At 41.7% G+C, this 15,822-nt stretch overlaps 2 protein-coding genes across 3 annotated transcripts; both read left to right on the plus strand.

Moving 5' to 3' along the window:
• Window positions 1-1,073: 1,073 nt before the first annotated feature.
• Window positions 1,074-9,044, plus strand: rnf20 (ring finger protein 20, E3 ubiquitin protein ligase). The gene is made up of 22 exons (XM_088387427.1): window positions 1,074-1,215; window positions 1,547-1,733; window positions 1,855-1,923; window positions 2,336-2,434; window positions 2,539-2,686; window positions 2,953-3,138; window positions 3,264-3,379; window positions 3,456-3,602; window positions 3,688-3,762; window positions 3,849-3,968; window positions 4,078-4,257; window positions 4,325-4,460; window positions 4,582-4,703; window positions 4,806-4,965; window positions 5,190-5,481; window positions 5,589-5,706; window positions 5,824-5,973; window positions 6,045-6,257; window positions 6,379-6,504; window positions 6,739-6,879; window positions 8,024-8,128; window positions 8,346-9,044. The coding sequence occupies exons 2-22, from the start codon at window positions 1,557-1,559 to the stop codon at window positions 8,520-8,522; spliced, it is 3,057 nt and encodes a 1,018-aa protein (XP_088243553.1). The 5' UTR covers window positions 1,074-1,215; window positions 1,547-1,556; the 3' UTR covers window positions 8,523-9,044.
• Window positions 9,045-9,452: 408 nt separating this feature from the next.
• On the plus strand, window positions 9,453-14,985 carry LOC148404484 (voltage-gated monoatomic cation channel TMEM109). Of its 2 annotated transcripts, XM_088383802.1 has the most exons (4): window positions 9,453-10,297; window positions 11,475-11,534; window positions 13,987-14,089; window positions 14,529-14,985. In XM_088383802.1, the coding sequence occupies exons 1-4, from the start codon at window positions 10,070-10,072 to the stop codon at window positions 14,882-14,884; spliced, it is 747 nt and encodes a 248-aa protein (XP_088239928.1). In that variant the 5' UTR covers window positions 9,453-10,069; the 3' UTR covers window positions 14,885-14,985. The 2 variants fall into 2 exon arrangements, with proteins under 2 accessions (XP_088239928.1, XP_088239936.1); XM_088383810.1 differs by lacking the exon at window positions 11,475-11,534 and having other exon boundaries at window positions 9,454-10,297.
• The last annotated feature ends 837 nt before the right edge of the window (window positions 14,986-15,822 follow it).

Below are 15,822 nucleotides of genomic sequence, written 5' to 3' on the forward strand. Positions count from 1 at the left end.
ATCGATAACACAGTATTAATCATATAAGACGTCCTAACAAAAACTGACCAGGAATGTTTCTATATTTGGAAAATGTTGCTTCAAGTTTCACCCTAAAAGTCTATGGATGCAATAAAGGCACGCTCGGATTAGTTTTGTGGAGAAGAACTTCACATCCAATCATCAACAACGATCTAACATTGAAAAGGTTACTATGAATAGACAGAAATTCCCACAGACACACTGAAGCAAATTTTTAATCATTTTCTTCTATTTTTTGTTTGTCATTGTGAAATAAGGTGTTTGCAATATTATCTTTGTGTGAGAAAGTGCATATAATATATCATTATATAATTTCTTGTTCAGTTTTGAAGTGAAAGTAAGAGTTTGTATTCTAGTTGTGAAAGTTGTTTTGAGATGAAAGTTTTGCAGCGGCCATGCGTTGCTGCCCACTAAACACGTTCTGCACAAGCTGTTAACATCCAGTTTTTACACAACATGGACTCTGCACTGGGTGCACTATACTCTTCAGTATTGCTCAATGTTCAAAGGTTTATGATGAGTCTCTTTTATATAAGGACTGGGGGAGAGAAAGGCAAAAGGGCAGTTCATTGTTGTACTCAACAGACAAAGAAATGACCCCTCCCCCGCAAAAAAATATCTTTAACCTGATGGAATTTTGCCTCCATAAATATCTAGTTAAAGAAAAAGTAATACGATTAAATTTGAGGTGATTTTAAAATAATGTGAAAATAGGAATTTATAATATCATATACGAATATTGCATGTAATATTCATTATATGTCTTTAATTAATAATTAATAATTCAAGTTATATATAAAGTTTCAGTGTGTGAGTTAATTTCTGTTTGGGGCCCCAACGGACCCCAGAATCGCTTCTGACTGCCGTCATACCAAACATAATTATTACAGTATGTACACTTTATGCAACATCTTTAAATGGTCATGTGCCGTGAGTTTTTTGTAAATACACGGCAATCCGGTGTTATTTTTATTCCGGTGACTTGAGTAAGAAACAATGAGAAGTGGCCAGTCTGAACGTGTCAAGGCACGTTAAATTGACCCCCCCGTGGCACTAGATGGCGCACTACACGTCCAGTTAATAATGTATAATGATAGTTCGTTACAGCTTCCGTTTCCGGGAGTAAAGAAGCCGCGGCATCAACATTTGCTCGTGAGATTTCACATTTTTATCAAGATCTTGCGTCAAAAAGTGGTAAGACTTTTCCTCCGACTCAGGTCGGGTTGAACACAAGCACATGAAGCTGTAAATTTTGTGTTTGAAATAGATCGTTACTCTTCAGTCGGCACCTTCGCGCTCCCATTAGCATGTGGCTAACATTAGCGCTAGAACAGCTTGATGCTAATGCGACTTTTAGATGCAGAGATAACTTTTTAGGGATGTTCTGTCTACTGTGTTTTGTTATGTTTTGTTCAGTTTTACACGACGACGCCCACAGCCACCTTTGTTGCTAACTAGCAGTTGAAATGCCATACACAGAGCAGAAGAAACTATCTCCCTATTACCACTGCGTGTCTTGTAACAGGTGTCTCAGGATGTCAGGACAGAAGCGTCCTGCAGATCCCAGCGGCCCCTCCTCAACCTCCGGTGTGCATCCGGAAAAGCGGAGAGAGCGGGATGGAGAGGATGGAGGTCCCGGTCTAAGTGCTGCAGCTGCTAGTGGCAGCACAGCGGTGGAGACGGTCATCAAACTGGGAGGGGTTTCTAACTCGGTCAGCTTGATTATTCTCTTCCATCGTTCTACTTAATTTAAAGGACATTATATTTGGGTGTCCGTCCGTGTGTGTTCGTTTGCTCCTTCATTGGTAATGTTCCACAACTTGTTTTTTTCAGGAAGAACAAGATATCAAAGCTCTTCAGGCTAAGAACCGAAAACTGGGAGAATCTTTGGATCAAAGACAGGTGCATTTTGATTTTTTAACAAACCAGAATCTGTTGTTGAACCAGAATCTTGTTGAGTTCTGAAACACTCCCGTTCCACTACTAAGTAGTGTACTATATAGCAAGCTCACCATTTTGTGGTGCTGTTTGGATGTGTTACTAATGACTATAGGTTATCCTCATTGCCCTCAATGAATCCTACGATGCATTTTGAAATGTGAATGATGCTCTTTGGAAAATCATTTTATCCCTTGGTGCATCAATGTTTATTGCACCACCCATGTGAAGCAGCTGACTTACTATATTTGCTCTCGGTAAAAATCATTTTGTAGTGATTAGAAAATAGCAAATGTTTAGAATTCTGTAGTTGATTCCAAACATGGCATGTGTTTTTTAACTGTAAACTTCTGATTTTTGGCTTGCTGGTTTGCAGGGCATTGAAGATGAATTGCGAGAGCGAATCGAGAGACTAGAGACACGCCAGGCCACTGATGATGCAAGCCTGCTTATCCTCAATAGATACTGGAATCAGGTGAACACCTGGGGGTTCATGCTCAGCAACAGGAAACAAGATCCAGCAGAGCACCTTAAAAGATGTCAACAGAAATTACATGTCTTATCATTCTTTACTTTCAGTTTGATGAAAATATTAAGCTGTTCATCAGACTATATGACCAATCGCCAAGCGAACCAGAGAAGTCTCCAACGGGAGAAGGAAGGAACCTGAAGCCGGAAACCCCTGAACCAGATGGAGATTCCAATCAGGAGAGGTCCAAGGACAGAGGTAATGAGAAAGAAAATGTAGAATAAATCTAGTGAAGGTGATTTTACACAACACGGTGTGTTCAACTAGAAGTCTCTGGAGACAAATGCCCTAGGCAAGTTAAGCTGCAGACATTTGGAAACATAAATAATTTTATTTGTGTACATCCATGCAAATTAATGCAATTTAAAAGTATGCCACTTCAGCTTGATTGTTTTTAAGTAAAATGTTGTCATATGTAATATAGTTTGACATTTTGGTGAATGTGCTCCACTGTTGTCACACAGGCCACCAGGGCGAGACGTCCAACTCCTTCCTGGCCACCCTGGCTAGCAGCACCAGTGAGGAAATGGAAGCCGAGCTTCAGGAGAGGGTGCAGTCCAGCCATATGCAGGCTACTCGTGTTGTGGAGGTCTACAAGTGTCTGAAGAGCACAGTAGACCAACTGAAAGCAGACATGGATTCTGGAATTGGTCAGTAAAAGAAATCAACAGTCACTAATGAATAATGAAGCCGAATAGAATAGGGGCCACATGATTTAGTGACTTGCTCAAATGTGCTTTACACACAATCATTGTCGATGGCTCTTATTTCTCAGCGGGGAGTTTATGCCACGTAGCTTCCAAATTGAACACGCTGCTGACCGGTCAAAATGAACGTCTTCAACAACTGTCTGAGGACCTCAAGCAGAAATACAATCAAATGACCAGTGAGGTACGCATTATATGACGCATGCTGTGTCGTAATGATATTGCACAGCCCTTATGCCCTCTCTTCCTCTTCTGTCAAGTTCCGATCTCTTGGTCGTGCAGCAAACAAGGCAGACCAACGTGTCAGCGAGCTGCAGGTTTTGAGTGAAGAGCTTCAGTGGGATATGGAGAAGATCCGTCGACGTGAAAATCGGCTAAATGCACACATGAGTGAGATACTAGAGAGGGTATGATGTATTTTATTTTAGGCCAATACATACTGTATGTATGCATGTCTGTTTGTTTTTTTTAAAAAAAAAAAACTCACCCTAGGTGAACAGCAAAGGTTATAAAGTGTGTGGGGAGGCCAGTAGTGTATGTGGAACCATCACCATCAACAAGAGAAAGGTAGGAATTTTGTAAGTGAAGAACATATATTTTAGTACAGTAATGCTTCAACTTTTTTCCTGTTTGGTGATGTTGCTCTCCTGCAGTTTGAGGAAATAAACAGTGAACTGGAAGAAAACCAGGAGCTGGCAGATAATCGTCTCATTGAGCTCCAGAAGCTCCAGCAGGATCTGCAGAATGTGCTCCAGGAGAATAACAACATGAAGGTGTGTTTCATGTGCCGTTACATTATTTGGTGGATATTTTTACTAATAGAAAGCTTTTTCACATCGATTTTGAGAATTTGCTCTCTGAACGTGTACTCTTCCCACTCAGGCTGAGCTGCTGAGTCGAGCAGAGGGCATGGTGAAGGATACCTCTGAGTATCGCTGTCTGCAGTCACAATTTTCTGTGCTTTACAACGAGTCACTGATCCTCAAGGCTCAGTTAGACGAGACGCGTGGCCGACTCAACACAACTAGGACGGCACGCCTTCGACAGCTGGAGCACATGGAGGTAAGCTCGTTGTGTGGGTAGCCGTCCAAAGTGAGCGCTGCCTCACTGACGCCTTTATTGTTTGCAGAATGACGAGGTAACTTTGCAAAGAAAGGTTCGCACCGAAGTCTTTCAGCTGGAAGATACCCTCGCTCAAGTCAGGAAGGAGTACGAGATGCTACGTATTGAATTTGAACAAACTCTCGCTGCCAACGAGCAAGCCGGTGAGGAGTCGAAGCTTACAGAACATGACACGGAACCCCGAACTGCTTTTGCTTGTCGGTGTTCACCGAGGCAGGCAAGGATGTCAAGTGCCCTTTGCTTGTTTCTCACCGCTCGCTACAGGCCCGATCAACAGAGAGATGCGGCATCTGATCAGCACCCTGCAAACTCATAACCAGCAAATGAAGGGCGAGGTTGTGAAATTCAAGCTGAGACTGAGAGAGACACAAGCTGAACTCAACCAGGTTTGATGCCAAAAAAGAACTATTTCCTAAAAATTGAATGACTTGTGAAACAGATTAGTGCAGGATGATGCCGAAATTATGTATTTGATGTTGTCTTTGAAGATTCGCATTTCAAAGGGGAGCAGCATCTTGCAAACTCAGTCGAGCACGGAGATTGACTTGAAGGAGGAGACGACGTCCCCTATGACAGCGAGTGTCTCTGGGGAGGCTGTGGTCAAGTCAGAACCTCCTGACAATGACTCTTCTACGCCAAACAGCGCTGGTAAGTGTCAATGAGCCAATGGTGAGCAAAGTAGAATCTCTCAGGTCAAACACAGCTGAGTCGAGACCTTCAACTTATTCACACTCCCACAAAATGTCTCACATGACATAACTCATGAAGGTAGTTTGCATGACTCACTTTTCACGACCATTTTGCTCAATTTACCAATGGTACAACTTTGTTCTGTTCACAATGTCAATTGTGTGATTTTTCTGCTTCACTAGGCATCTCGGTGAAAACAGAGCCAGGAGTTGAATCTGAGGTAACAGTCAAGGAGGAGGAGAAGGAGGAGAAGAAAGAGAAAGAGGAAAAGAAAGACATCATAAAGAAAGAGGAGAAAGACCGCGAGAGGGAAAAGGAAAGAGAGAGGCCAACTCGCAGTGGGATAAAGGAAGAGAGGGAGAAACTGGGAAGTGGCAACCAAGCCGAGGAATCTTCTGGAGAACGTCTTTCTTCAGCTGGAGGGCCCAAGAGGAAAGAGATGGAGCAGTTTAAGATTGTCAGAGTAGAGCTAAAGTGAGACCTTGTCTGGGATTTTATTTCCCACCCTCCCAAACAAAATGAAGTCATGTGTTTTATATTTCATAGTTGTGGTAATGTTATTTTTTACGTCGACTGTACAGGAAAGCTCAGGAGTCCCAGAGGGAGATGAAGCTACTCTTAGACATGTATCGATCTGCACCAAAGGAGCAGAGAGACAAAGTCCAACTGATGGCAGCGGAGAAGAAGGCCAAGTCAGAGGTGGTCAACCCTTGCACAACACGGTCACACCGTTGTCATGATGGAGAACGCAACTTATGGCTGATTGTTCAGGCAATGGTGTGGAGGGCTTATGTGGAACTTTGTCACTGATTCCAGTCAGAGGAACTCCGTCAGAGGCTGAGGGAGCTGGAGGAGCGGGAGAGAAGGGAGGGTAAAAAAATGGCTGATGAAGAGGCCCTAAGAAAGATTCGCTCTGTCGAGGAGCAGATTGACATCCTCAACAAAAAGCTGTCAACAGCAAAACAGGTGCAAGCATGTTTGTCATTATGATTATTATTTTGAATCGACTGTTAACACCCTCGCTGCTCCGTCTGCAGGAGGAGGATGCGTTGCTGAGCGAGATGGATGTGACGGGACAAGCCTTCGAGGACATGCAGGAACAGAACATTCGCCTGATGCAGCAGCTCCGGGAAAAGGATGACGCCAACTTCAAGCTGATGAGCGAGCGCATCAAGTCCAACCAGATCCACAAGCTACTGAAAGAGGAGAAGGAGGAGCTGTCAGATCAATTGCTCACTTTAAAAACACAGGTGAATTTCCACTGTGGCCTTGGAAGAATACAAGCCCCAATGTATGCCGACACGCAAGACATTTTGTTTGCTCGCTGCTCAAGGTTATGTCTTTAAACTGTTTTTTTGGTACAATTGTTAGGTGGATGCACAGCTGCAGGTGGTGAGGAAGCTTGAAGAGAAGGAGCGCCTCCTGCAGGGCACCATCAGCACTGCAGAGAGAGAGTTGACACTGAGGACACAAGCGCTGGACATGAACAAACGCAAGGTAGCAAGCGCTTCCTTTGCAGCGGAGGCCATTGTGTTGGAGTAGAAGTCACACATTAATTACAACAATCGGTCGAATTGTTTAAACTTTTCTAAATAGAACTGTGAACTAATGTGAATAATATTAGCGTTGCCTTTATTGTGCACTAATCCTTCACGCACAAGCCATTGCGTAACAATTAAGACATTAAAATAAGTCCTTGAAAGTTCAGTAGGTGAAACTGTCATCCTCCAGGCCCAAGAGTCAACCTTGTTGTCAGAGGAGGTTCGAATTCAACTGGAGCAGGTCCAGCAGAGACTCGTCGTGGTGCGAGAGGAGGTTGTGGAAAATAGCATCTCCAGAGAGAAGGAGTCTTTTAACTCCCGGCGAGCACAGGTGGCGCACACATACACACGAGGCCTCTGTTCCATAGCGTCACACTTTAAAAGGCAATAAGCACAACCCTCTCTTCCACACTGGCCTTCCAAGCTGCCATTTTGCTTGATGACGGTCTTGCGTAAGGACATGATGGGAGGGCTTGAACAAAAAAACAAAATCTGGGAATAGTCCAGATTGTGACATATCTGGCAGAAAGCTGCCAGCTGTTAGCATAGTGACAAGATTAGCTGCTGGCCACAGTTGACAATGATGTCGCCACGCATCTAATCATCTTAAGTGCCACACGTTCCCCCCCCAAAAAGCTGCTAGAGTAGGTACTGTGTGAAAGAGACAAGCAAATACATCCTGACTCTACTTTCACGCCTACTTTCACGATGCGTCTCATCGTGTGTGAAAGCATCCAGTTACTTACGAGGGGAAAAGTCGAATTGTACCAGCACATATAGGTGAACCTCCGTTTACGATGGTCAAATGAAAGGTTTCAAGGTAAAGGACAGGCTTACTTGGCACAATATTCAATGCAAGTTTTTTATGCCTTGATGGTTCAGCAAGCAAGCCTTTAAAATATTTTTATCACATTTTTTTTTCTCATCAGTAAAACTAATTGAAACAAGTCTTTTTTTTGTTATTGACTGTGAAATACATATAAAGAAAAGTGTTTCTTCTTGGGGAAATGTCTTCTTTTTTTCTTTTTCTCAAAAAAAAAAAACCTCACCTTAATACAATAACGTTAGATGCTCCCCTATTTAACTAAACAAAATGAGCCAGCAAATTTTCGCACTTTGGGTTGTTAACTGAAGGTTATTTCTCTTCCTGAGAAATGCAAGCTATAAGTCATTTCTGTTCAAATAAGATGCTGATTGATTACTTTGAAACGATATTCAATGTTATGATAGTTTGTTCTATATTGACAGTTACAATTCTTATCGTCAGTACTATTATGGGGAACGAGTGTCAATTACTCATGTTTTTTCACTTGAGTCAGCCAGCCTTGCTTCTATCTAATCCGCAGACTGTTTGATCGCATCACACCAGCACAACGCCTCTTGTCCTCAGATTTGGACAAAATCAATCTCGATCCTGGAGTAAGCCAAACAAGCAGCAAGTAATGCTTGCCTTTACTTTGTGATTGTTGTTTCAGGAGGACATCTCTAAACTGAGGAGAAAAATTGAGAAGGCCAAGAAACCGGCAGAGAAAATTAGCAATGGAGATGAAATCTTAAATGAAGAAATTAGTGAGTATAAGGTGAGTTGGTGTCATGAATTTTTTTTTCCCCAAATAAATTATTTGGTAGATTTTTTGGGGGCAGGGTATTTTCTAGTTCATTCTCCGGCTCTCACTCAGTACACAAGAGTTAGTTATATCGCTTGCTGTCCTAGATATTCCTATCCACTCATTAAGTCCATTCATTTAAGGAGACTCCCCCCTTGCTTTCCCTCTCTCTGTCTCACGCTCCCCCTAGGCTCGGCTCACATGTCCCTGTTGCAATTCGCGGGTGAAAGACGCCGTCCTGACAAAGTGCTTCCACGTCTTCTGCTTCGAGTGCGTCAAGACACGGTACGACACACGCCAGAGGAAATGCCCCAAGTGCAACGCCGCCTTCGGAGCCAACGACTTCCATCGCATTTACATTGGCTAGGCCTGCGAGCCCACTAGTGCAGATGGTGCCCGGAGCAAGGCTGGCCATGGCCTCGCTTCTCTTCTCATCTTTTGTGGTCAGGCTCTCAGTGGTGGTTCCAAAGTATGCGAGCAGCCACAAATCGGACTTAAGGCTTTAATGTTGAGCGTTGTTTCATTCCATTTTTACTGACTGAATTTGTTTATGAAAATGGTGCGCACACAAACACAAAGATGAGCAACATTCCGCCCATTCCTCACGTTGAAGTTAATAATTGTAATATTTGTGCGTGTACATTGTTCCTTTTTTATTTGAAAACTGCTGAAACTGTTCTGTACTGAAATTTTCTCAAGTGACTTAAGTGTTGCCGCTGCTTATTAAATTGAAATTTGAGCCTTTCTCTCAGCCTTTTAAGGAAACTGTTATAACCACTGTTGTGGTTAAGATTACAAGCACTTGTGTCATTAGATTTAGCAACTTTTACTTGCCCTATCAATTATTTTTCCCGAAAGAATCTTGCAATAAATTTAGTTACTTTTGAAATGTGTGTGTGGAAACATTAGCAATTTTAGAAATGTGTCAATGCTTAGATGTGGGCATTATCCGTTTAATTGAAATCTTGCTGGGCAAAAAAAAGAAACTCAAATTGAAAGTTTTTGTTTCAATGATGTAAACATTGTTTTCTTAAGCCCAGTTTTAGCAGTGAAGCAACTTAAAACGTAACGCCAATGCTAAAATGCACCCTTCTATGTAAATCATGTTTTTAGTCTTAAAATAATTTTATTCTATTGACATATTTTAAGTATATTAATACCAGATAAAAATCTTCACTTTTAATCCTTCTTTTGCCGGGTTCGTGCCACTTCTATTACGTCATGTTTTGCGTAATTACGCAACGACATTACGCATTCCCGCAAAACGAGTTGACATCCTTGACTACAAGTCCCAGAATACACCCCTGCGTCAATCCCTTTCCTTCTCTTCAGAGAGCCACACGTCTTTTTCGTTTTGTGTGGCAGCAGTCGTCAGACGCGACGAGGATTGGAATGTTTTCCTTGAGCAGCTACAATAATCTTTTTGTTTCATACAAATCCTAATTTAATGCGAGTGTGCAGACGAAAGACCGCCAGACGTGACTTTGTGTACGGCTCCGAGCTCAAATAAGAAGATTTAGAAGACTCGTGGTCGGCTCAAACCCACAGGGTTTTTCCTCCCATCATTTCCGCCAAGATTTTGGAACGTTACTGCGCCGAAGCTCTTTTTTTATTCTTGAAATACAATAGAAAGTATTTCAACTGTTTGATACCAAATATAGCCCAAGAGGTTGGGAGCGAGATATATGACTGTAACGTTGCCAAAGTTTATAATTAAATACATACTCGGGCGGCGCATTCGACTCATTAACACGCTTTAAGAATCTAAATCCTAGAAGCGGGTATTTTATTGCTCCAGACTATTTTCAACTCGTGATCCTCAGTCCATTTTGACTTGAGAGTCAGTCACGCGTCCTGATTAACCGGTTCTGCACAATTGATTTTTGAATTTTGCTGCTCTACAATCCCCCAACGATGAGATTTTGTGCGCGCGTCATGGTGCACTTCTTGCGGCCGTCTTGTGTGTTGTTGCTTTTGGCTATTGCGGTGCTCCATACTGGAGCAGAGCAGGCCGAACAGAAAGCGTCGCCGGCCGGGAAAGGGACCCGACCGACGGTCTCCTTCCGCGGCATGCTCGGCCAAGAGTTCCACCAATACGTGGAATCACTCCTGGGAATTGGTGCCATCCAATCAGCGACAGAGGTAAACTGAGTGAAGATGATTAATTTGCATGTGTGTGTGCGCGTGTTACTAATCTATTAGTCAACTCTTCATTCCTTTCTAACATCATTAATGTGCAACAGAGCCGGCCCTCAAAATTTATATATAAGATATCTACCCATACATACATACACATATATACACACATTTACATACATACACACACATACGTACATAGTAATTAGGTTTGTGACGTAGCAGACCATCATCCAAAACTTGGCAGAGATTGCATTCCCAAAGTATAATTAACATTCTTGTTAGTCACTGCCTGTAACTTTATGCTGCACAAAACTCTGCTCACCTATAGGAAAATTACACTTCTTATATTTCTTCGATTTGATTAAAAAAAAAAAAAGTTTGCTTTCACTTGCAAGCAAAATTTTGAGATACAAGCGTTAAAGATTTGATCAAAAAATGCTTTGACTTGCGAGTGAAAATTTGAGATACAAGCATTGGATGGTGACAGCAAACTCGACTTAAGACAGTGACTCGTGTTTTTAAATGACCAGCAGAGGCATATCACAGTGTTATAACCCTTTAAGAATGAATATTTGAACACAAAGGATAGCAACATATCTACACAGACAATATAATAATACACACCTTCTTTATCCTTTGCAAAGAATGACGAATAATATTGCAGCTTTCCGAGGAGTTTACTAAAATTTGAACGATAGTTTTTACCGCCTCTTTCTGTATGCCTGTATTATGTTGCCCCCAGGTGGCCAAGGTACACAGATCCAAAGGAGGAGCAAAATAGGCCAAAACAGTTTCATCTTTTCAATTTATTCTGTAAGATTAGATGCATTTTGAGCACTGATTTCAGCCAAGGTGTCAAGCCGTGGGCCAGATCCGGGCAGCCGTATCATTTCATGTGGCCAAAGATGGCAAATCCTGCATGTCTCCTTCATTTTTAAATGAAACAAACACAGAGAAACAAAAATTCAGCAGGCTCACTATGCATCGGGCCGGCTCTGATGTAACACTTGTTTGATCAACTCTTAATAGGTCACTAATTGAGCCTCTTTCACTCTGCCATGTCTCCCATGCAACCTCTTATGTCCTTCTCAAACCCTCCCTTTTGCTTGTTAATCTCACCACCGCATCTCTTCATCATCTCCTCTTCCTCGCCTTCACCCACTCACTCCATCTCTCCCAGAGTGCACTCTTGTTACTCGAGTCACTGCTTGGTCAGGAGAACGTCTATTCAGTGGCCATGGTAAGAACCCCCCTGGGGTATTAACTCCTGGCTTTTCTTTTTTGGGGGGGGTCAGGGGTGCATCTTGACATGGTCTCTTCAGATAAATACCAACATTTTAATTATTCTTGAATTTATGGAGTGCCTAGTTAAGTGATATTGTTTATTTATAATGAATTCGCCAACTGTTTAATGAGATGAATAATACCATAATTTAAAAACAAATAATACATTTTAAACTTTTTTTTTTGGGGGGGGGCACTAAATTGATACAACATAAATTACAGGACTCTTGATCATTTAAATCCCACAGCCAAACTTTGCCCATTCCTGCTTTAATAGAACTAGTATCAACCATGACATGGCAACCATCGTTACAAACGTATTAACACCATATTCTGACATTGATGTAGAGCACTAAGTGATCCTGAAGCCAAAAAAAAAAATCCAATGAGAAAACATCTCACAGTATCATGTGCATGAAAAAATCTGAGCATTACTATCTTTTTTGGGCAGATTTATTTGCTCTTACCACATGTGCTGGCATGCTTCTCCAATTAGTGCATGTTAACTACTTTACTCGCAAGCTGTAAAGTATTGCATGTCTTCTGCTGCGCCTCTCATCTGTTAATACAAAGGGACACAGAAATAGTTGCATCCGAAACCGGAATAGAACTGTAATCTAGCAGGTTTTATGAGATTATGTGTCCAATTAGGATTCAAGTCTGTGAGGAGAATAATGTTCTTAATGATTACTTTGTTGCCTTTAAAAGGTGTAATTTGGTTTTAGTTCTTCTGATATTGCTTGAAACATTAGAGACTTAAACACTGCAAAGTAATGGAGTAAGTGGAGTTGAACTTCAGAATGGTCATTTTTATTCTGTATGAATTGATACTTCAAACTACAGTTCATTTTGTTCATATACTTTTTGCCGTTATCTGTGGTTCAAACTGCGCTGACTCATTCTCCAACTGCTGACAAGTCACATTTTCCATTTCCACATGTGACCTTAATCCTCCTCCAAACTTTGACTTCATCATTTGTTACAAATTACTATGTATTCTTTGGAGAGTGAAATTTTATTCTTGCACAGGACATAGATTTCTTTTTTGTGAATCATGTTCAGATTTTGTATTTGTGATAACATTTACATTTTTAAGGAAGCTGACATTTATTCTTCAGTTGGGCAAGTACAATTAGTCCCATGATAGCAGCATAAGTAACGTACTACATTCTACTTACTTAGTGTGTTTGTAAATGTCTCATTTTGATTAACTCATTCACTGCCAACCCAGTTAAAATTTATCTTTGACATTTATCGCTGTCAGTGGTTGTGAATGAGATAAAAAGAAAAGATAAATCAGTCTGCTTTCATGGACTATAGACAACAAAGAATTGTTACCTTTGAGCACCTCAAATCAGAAGATTTGGACTATCTTTAATTAAAAAAATGGCTCCCAAGGATCACACGGTTATTAAAATATGAGGCGATTAATTTGATAAGTTACTTGTTGTCGATTAACCGATTATTTTTTTACACCATTATTCTAGTCTATTTTTATTTTGACAATTCCTACAATTCTTGGAAAGTCTTCATAATTGAAACTAGATTTTTAAAATAAATTCTTATTAACATTCGTTGATTTAAGTGAGGCATACATAGCTATCTATGCCCGTCGCCATAAGCTGCCAGATGCCCAAGTCATGCACAGTCGTCACTTATTGAGCCAGTGTGTTGTGCAGCAGGTGCACATGCGCAGCTTGCAGATCTACCCTTGACCTTGACTGGTGGCTCCTGTGTTTGCTAGTGTGACACTGTGTGAGTGTTTGGAGGGTACAGGAATAGAGTGAGGCAGCTGTTGTCGGTCGCACAGTTGCTTGTTCGATTCAACAACACACCATGTCTGCGATGATAAAATACACTTCAGCAATTCTCGTTGGCCACAACATTAGGCAAACTAATAAAGTAATACAAGTGCCGTATCAGAAATAGTTCCCCCCTTTTCTCAGACTAACATTTGGTGACTACCGACCATTAGATTGAATGGTTGTGTTTGGGTGGAAAGTTTCTGTTTGATCAAGACGACAGACAGACAGACAGACAGACAGACAGACAGACAGACAGACAGACAGACAGACAGACAGACAGACAGGCCATCTTTTTGGGATAAGAGAAAACATTGGTCAGATAGAGCCCAGTCCATGTTTAGTAAAGACAGTGAAAACCTTGATTTCGTCATTCAATAATGGCAGTTACTGTATCTTGATTGATATTGAAGTCTTGGTGACTAAAAATGATTATTCATTAATTTAAAAATGTTGTACTGTAGTCACCTAACAAAACTCAACTACACAACAAGTATGATGATGCCTATTTGTCCTTTTGGGTCTACCGGGTGTAGTCAGAATGTGTTGTCTTTGTTTGAGTGAAACGCTTGCAAGCTGATACAAGTCATCTCTGAACCAAAACAGTTTCTGGGAACTGTGATCCGTTTCCTTGCCGAAGGAGCTGCCAGCGGCCTCAACGTCATCGCCGTGTACGTCGCAGAGATCCTCAGGGTCACGGGATTTGACGGTAGGCAACCTCTGTGTTTCACTGTATTTTGAAAAATTTCATCTTGAAGTTGGCCTTCTCACCTCTTGGGCAGTGTATTGTATTACACTACTTAATTCTATCAGCGACACTTATTTCAAAACATTGTCCTACGCAACTAGCAACGGCATTGTCTTGTTTCAAGAGCCTATCCTTTAGCACACCTTATGTCAACAGGCAGAAAACAAGCAATACAAGCATTAGTAGTCTGAGCGCTCACTTCGATGTTGACCCCCTTCCGGTTCACGCTGTGACATCACTTGTGCGGCACGCTGTTGTGTTTGCCTTAATGCACACTGCATTTATTCTTGAAAATGCTTTCTTTAACATTATTTAAATGAAGGCAGAAAAAAATATATTTAAGCACAGTGTTAATGTTCAAACTGGTCATAATGATACAGTGTGAATTCTCTCTTGGCAGCTGCCCTCCCGCTACCCCGCTTCACCCCAGAAGGCGTGACCACAGTGGCCCAGTGGGGGCTCCTGGCTATCATCGGTTACTGGGTCCTGACCATCCTCCTGCGTTTGGTTATCGACGCCCTACGACATATCTTCTGGTTGGTGAAAATGGCGGCGGTACTGTGGCTCTTTGCCATGATTGTGAGCGACAGCAGCGCCAGCGCCGACACCACGGCTGTGCGCCTCGGCGGCCTAGTTCTGGGATACATCCTATTGAGCCTGCTCACCTCCAGCTCGAACCAGGCCAGCGCACTCGAGCATCGCCTGAAGAGCTTGGAGGGCCGAGTAAAGGCAGTTGAAAAGAGAAAAGGCAACTAGCGAGGAAACATTGGACAATGGGACAGTGAAGAGCCACTATCAGGTTTTGTTTCTATGTGATAAAATTATGATGGGCAATAAAGTGACTTTTTGATCAGAAATTAGTTTGCATTGTTGTTTGTAGATAGTCAGCAGCAGTTTTAGGGTAATGAAGTATCACATTTTTAAATGTACTATAAATTGCAAGTATTTTTTTCATTGTGATTGTGATTATCTATTAATCTGACAGTAGTACAATCAACAATATCAGCTTTATTATACAAACATTTTGATTTTACAAGTCGAGCTTAGGTAAAAAGACAGGACAAATGAGCAATGAATCAATATGAAAGACTCGCTTATGCTACTTCAAGTTAGGAAGTCATAAATAAGGTCGCAATAATGCAAAAAAATCATCACTTCAAATTTTTATGGTTCATGAAGTGATATATAGATGTGGACTGGACCTTTTAAGCACATAACATATGTAGACACTATATAAATATTCATAATGATTAAAATGAAAAGCCTAGGAACCAAATTGTCCTCTCCAAATTGCAGCCATTTCAATTTAAAAATTGCACTGCGATGTCGATTTGAATTCGACTGAACAATTTTTCAGCCTTATTTGTGTTTAGACCTGGAAAATAAAAAGGCAGTCAGTAGACCACAGTACCCAAACAGGACTATGATATGACTCCAGATCTTTGACGCCTAACCCTTCAGTGCTTTTCAAGTGACTTACAACGTCGAAGAGAATGCGGAAGTAAACCTACCCACCTACCTGGTGGCATCTCTTCCACAGCACAATTGTTTCAATAGGGCAGGACTAGACCGAGTGGCGACGCCAGGGTGTCCTCCACCGCCAACCTCTGGCCTGTTGACAGCTTTCTGCACCTGCTTGGTTTCTAGTTGCTGTCAGCTGCAGATTTATGCCATCCTCTGAGCTCACGACAACC

This window comes from Syngnathus floridae, chromosome 1 (assembly GCF_059516105.1).
Source record: "Syngnathus floridae isolate MCC-2025c chromosome 1, RoL_Sflo_1.0, whole genome shotgun sequence".
NCBI classification, from domain to species: Eukaryota; Metazoa; Chordata; class Actinopteri; order Syngnathiformes; family Syngnathidae; genus Syngnathus; species Syngnathus floridae.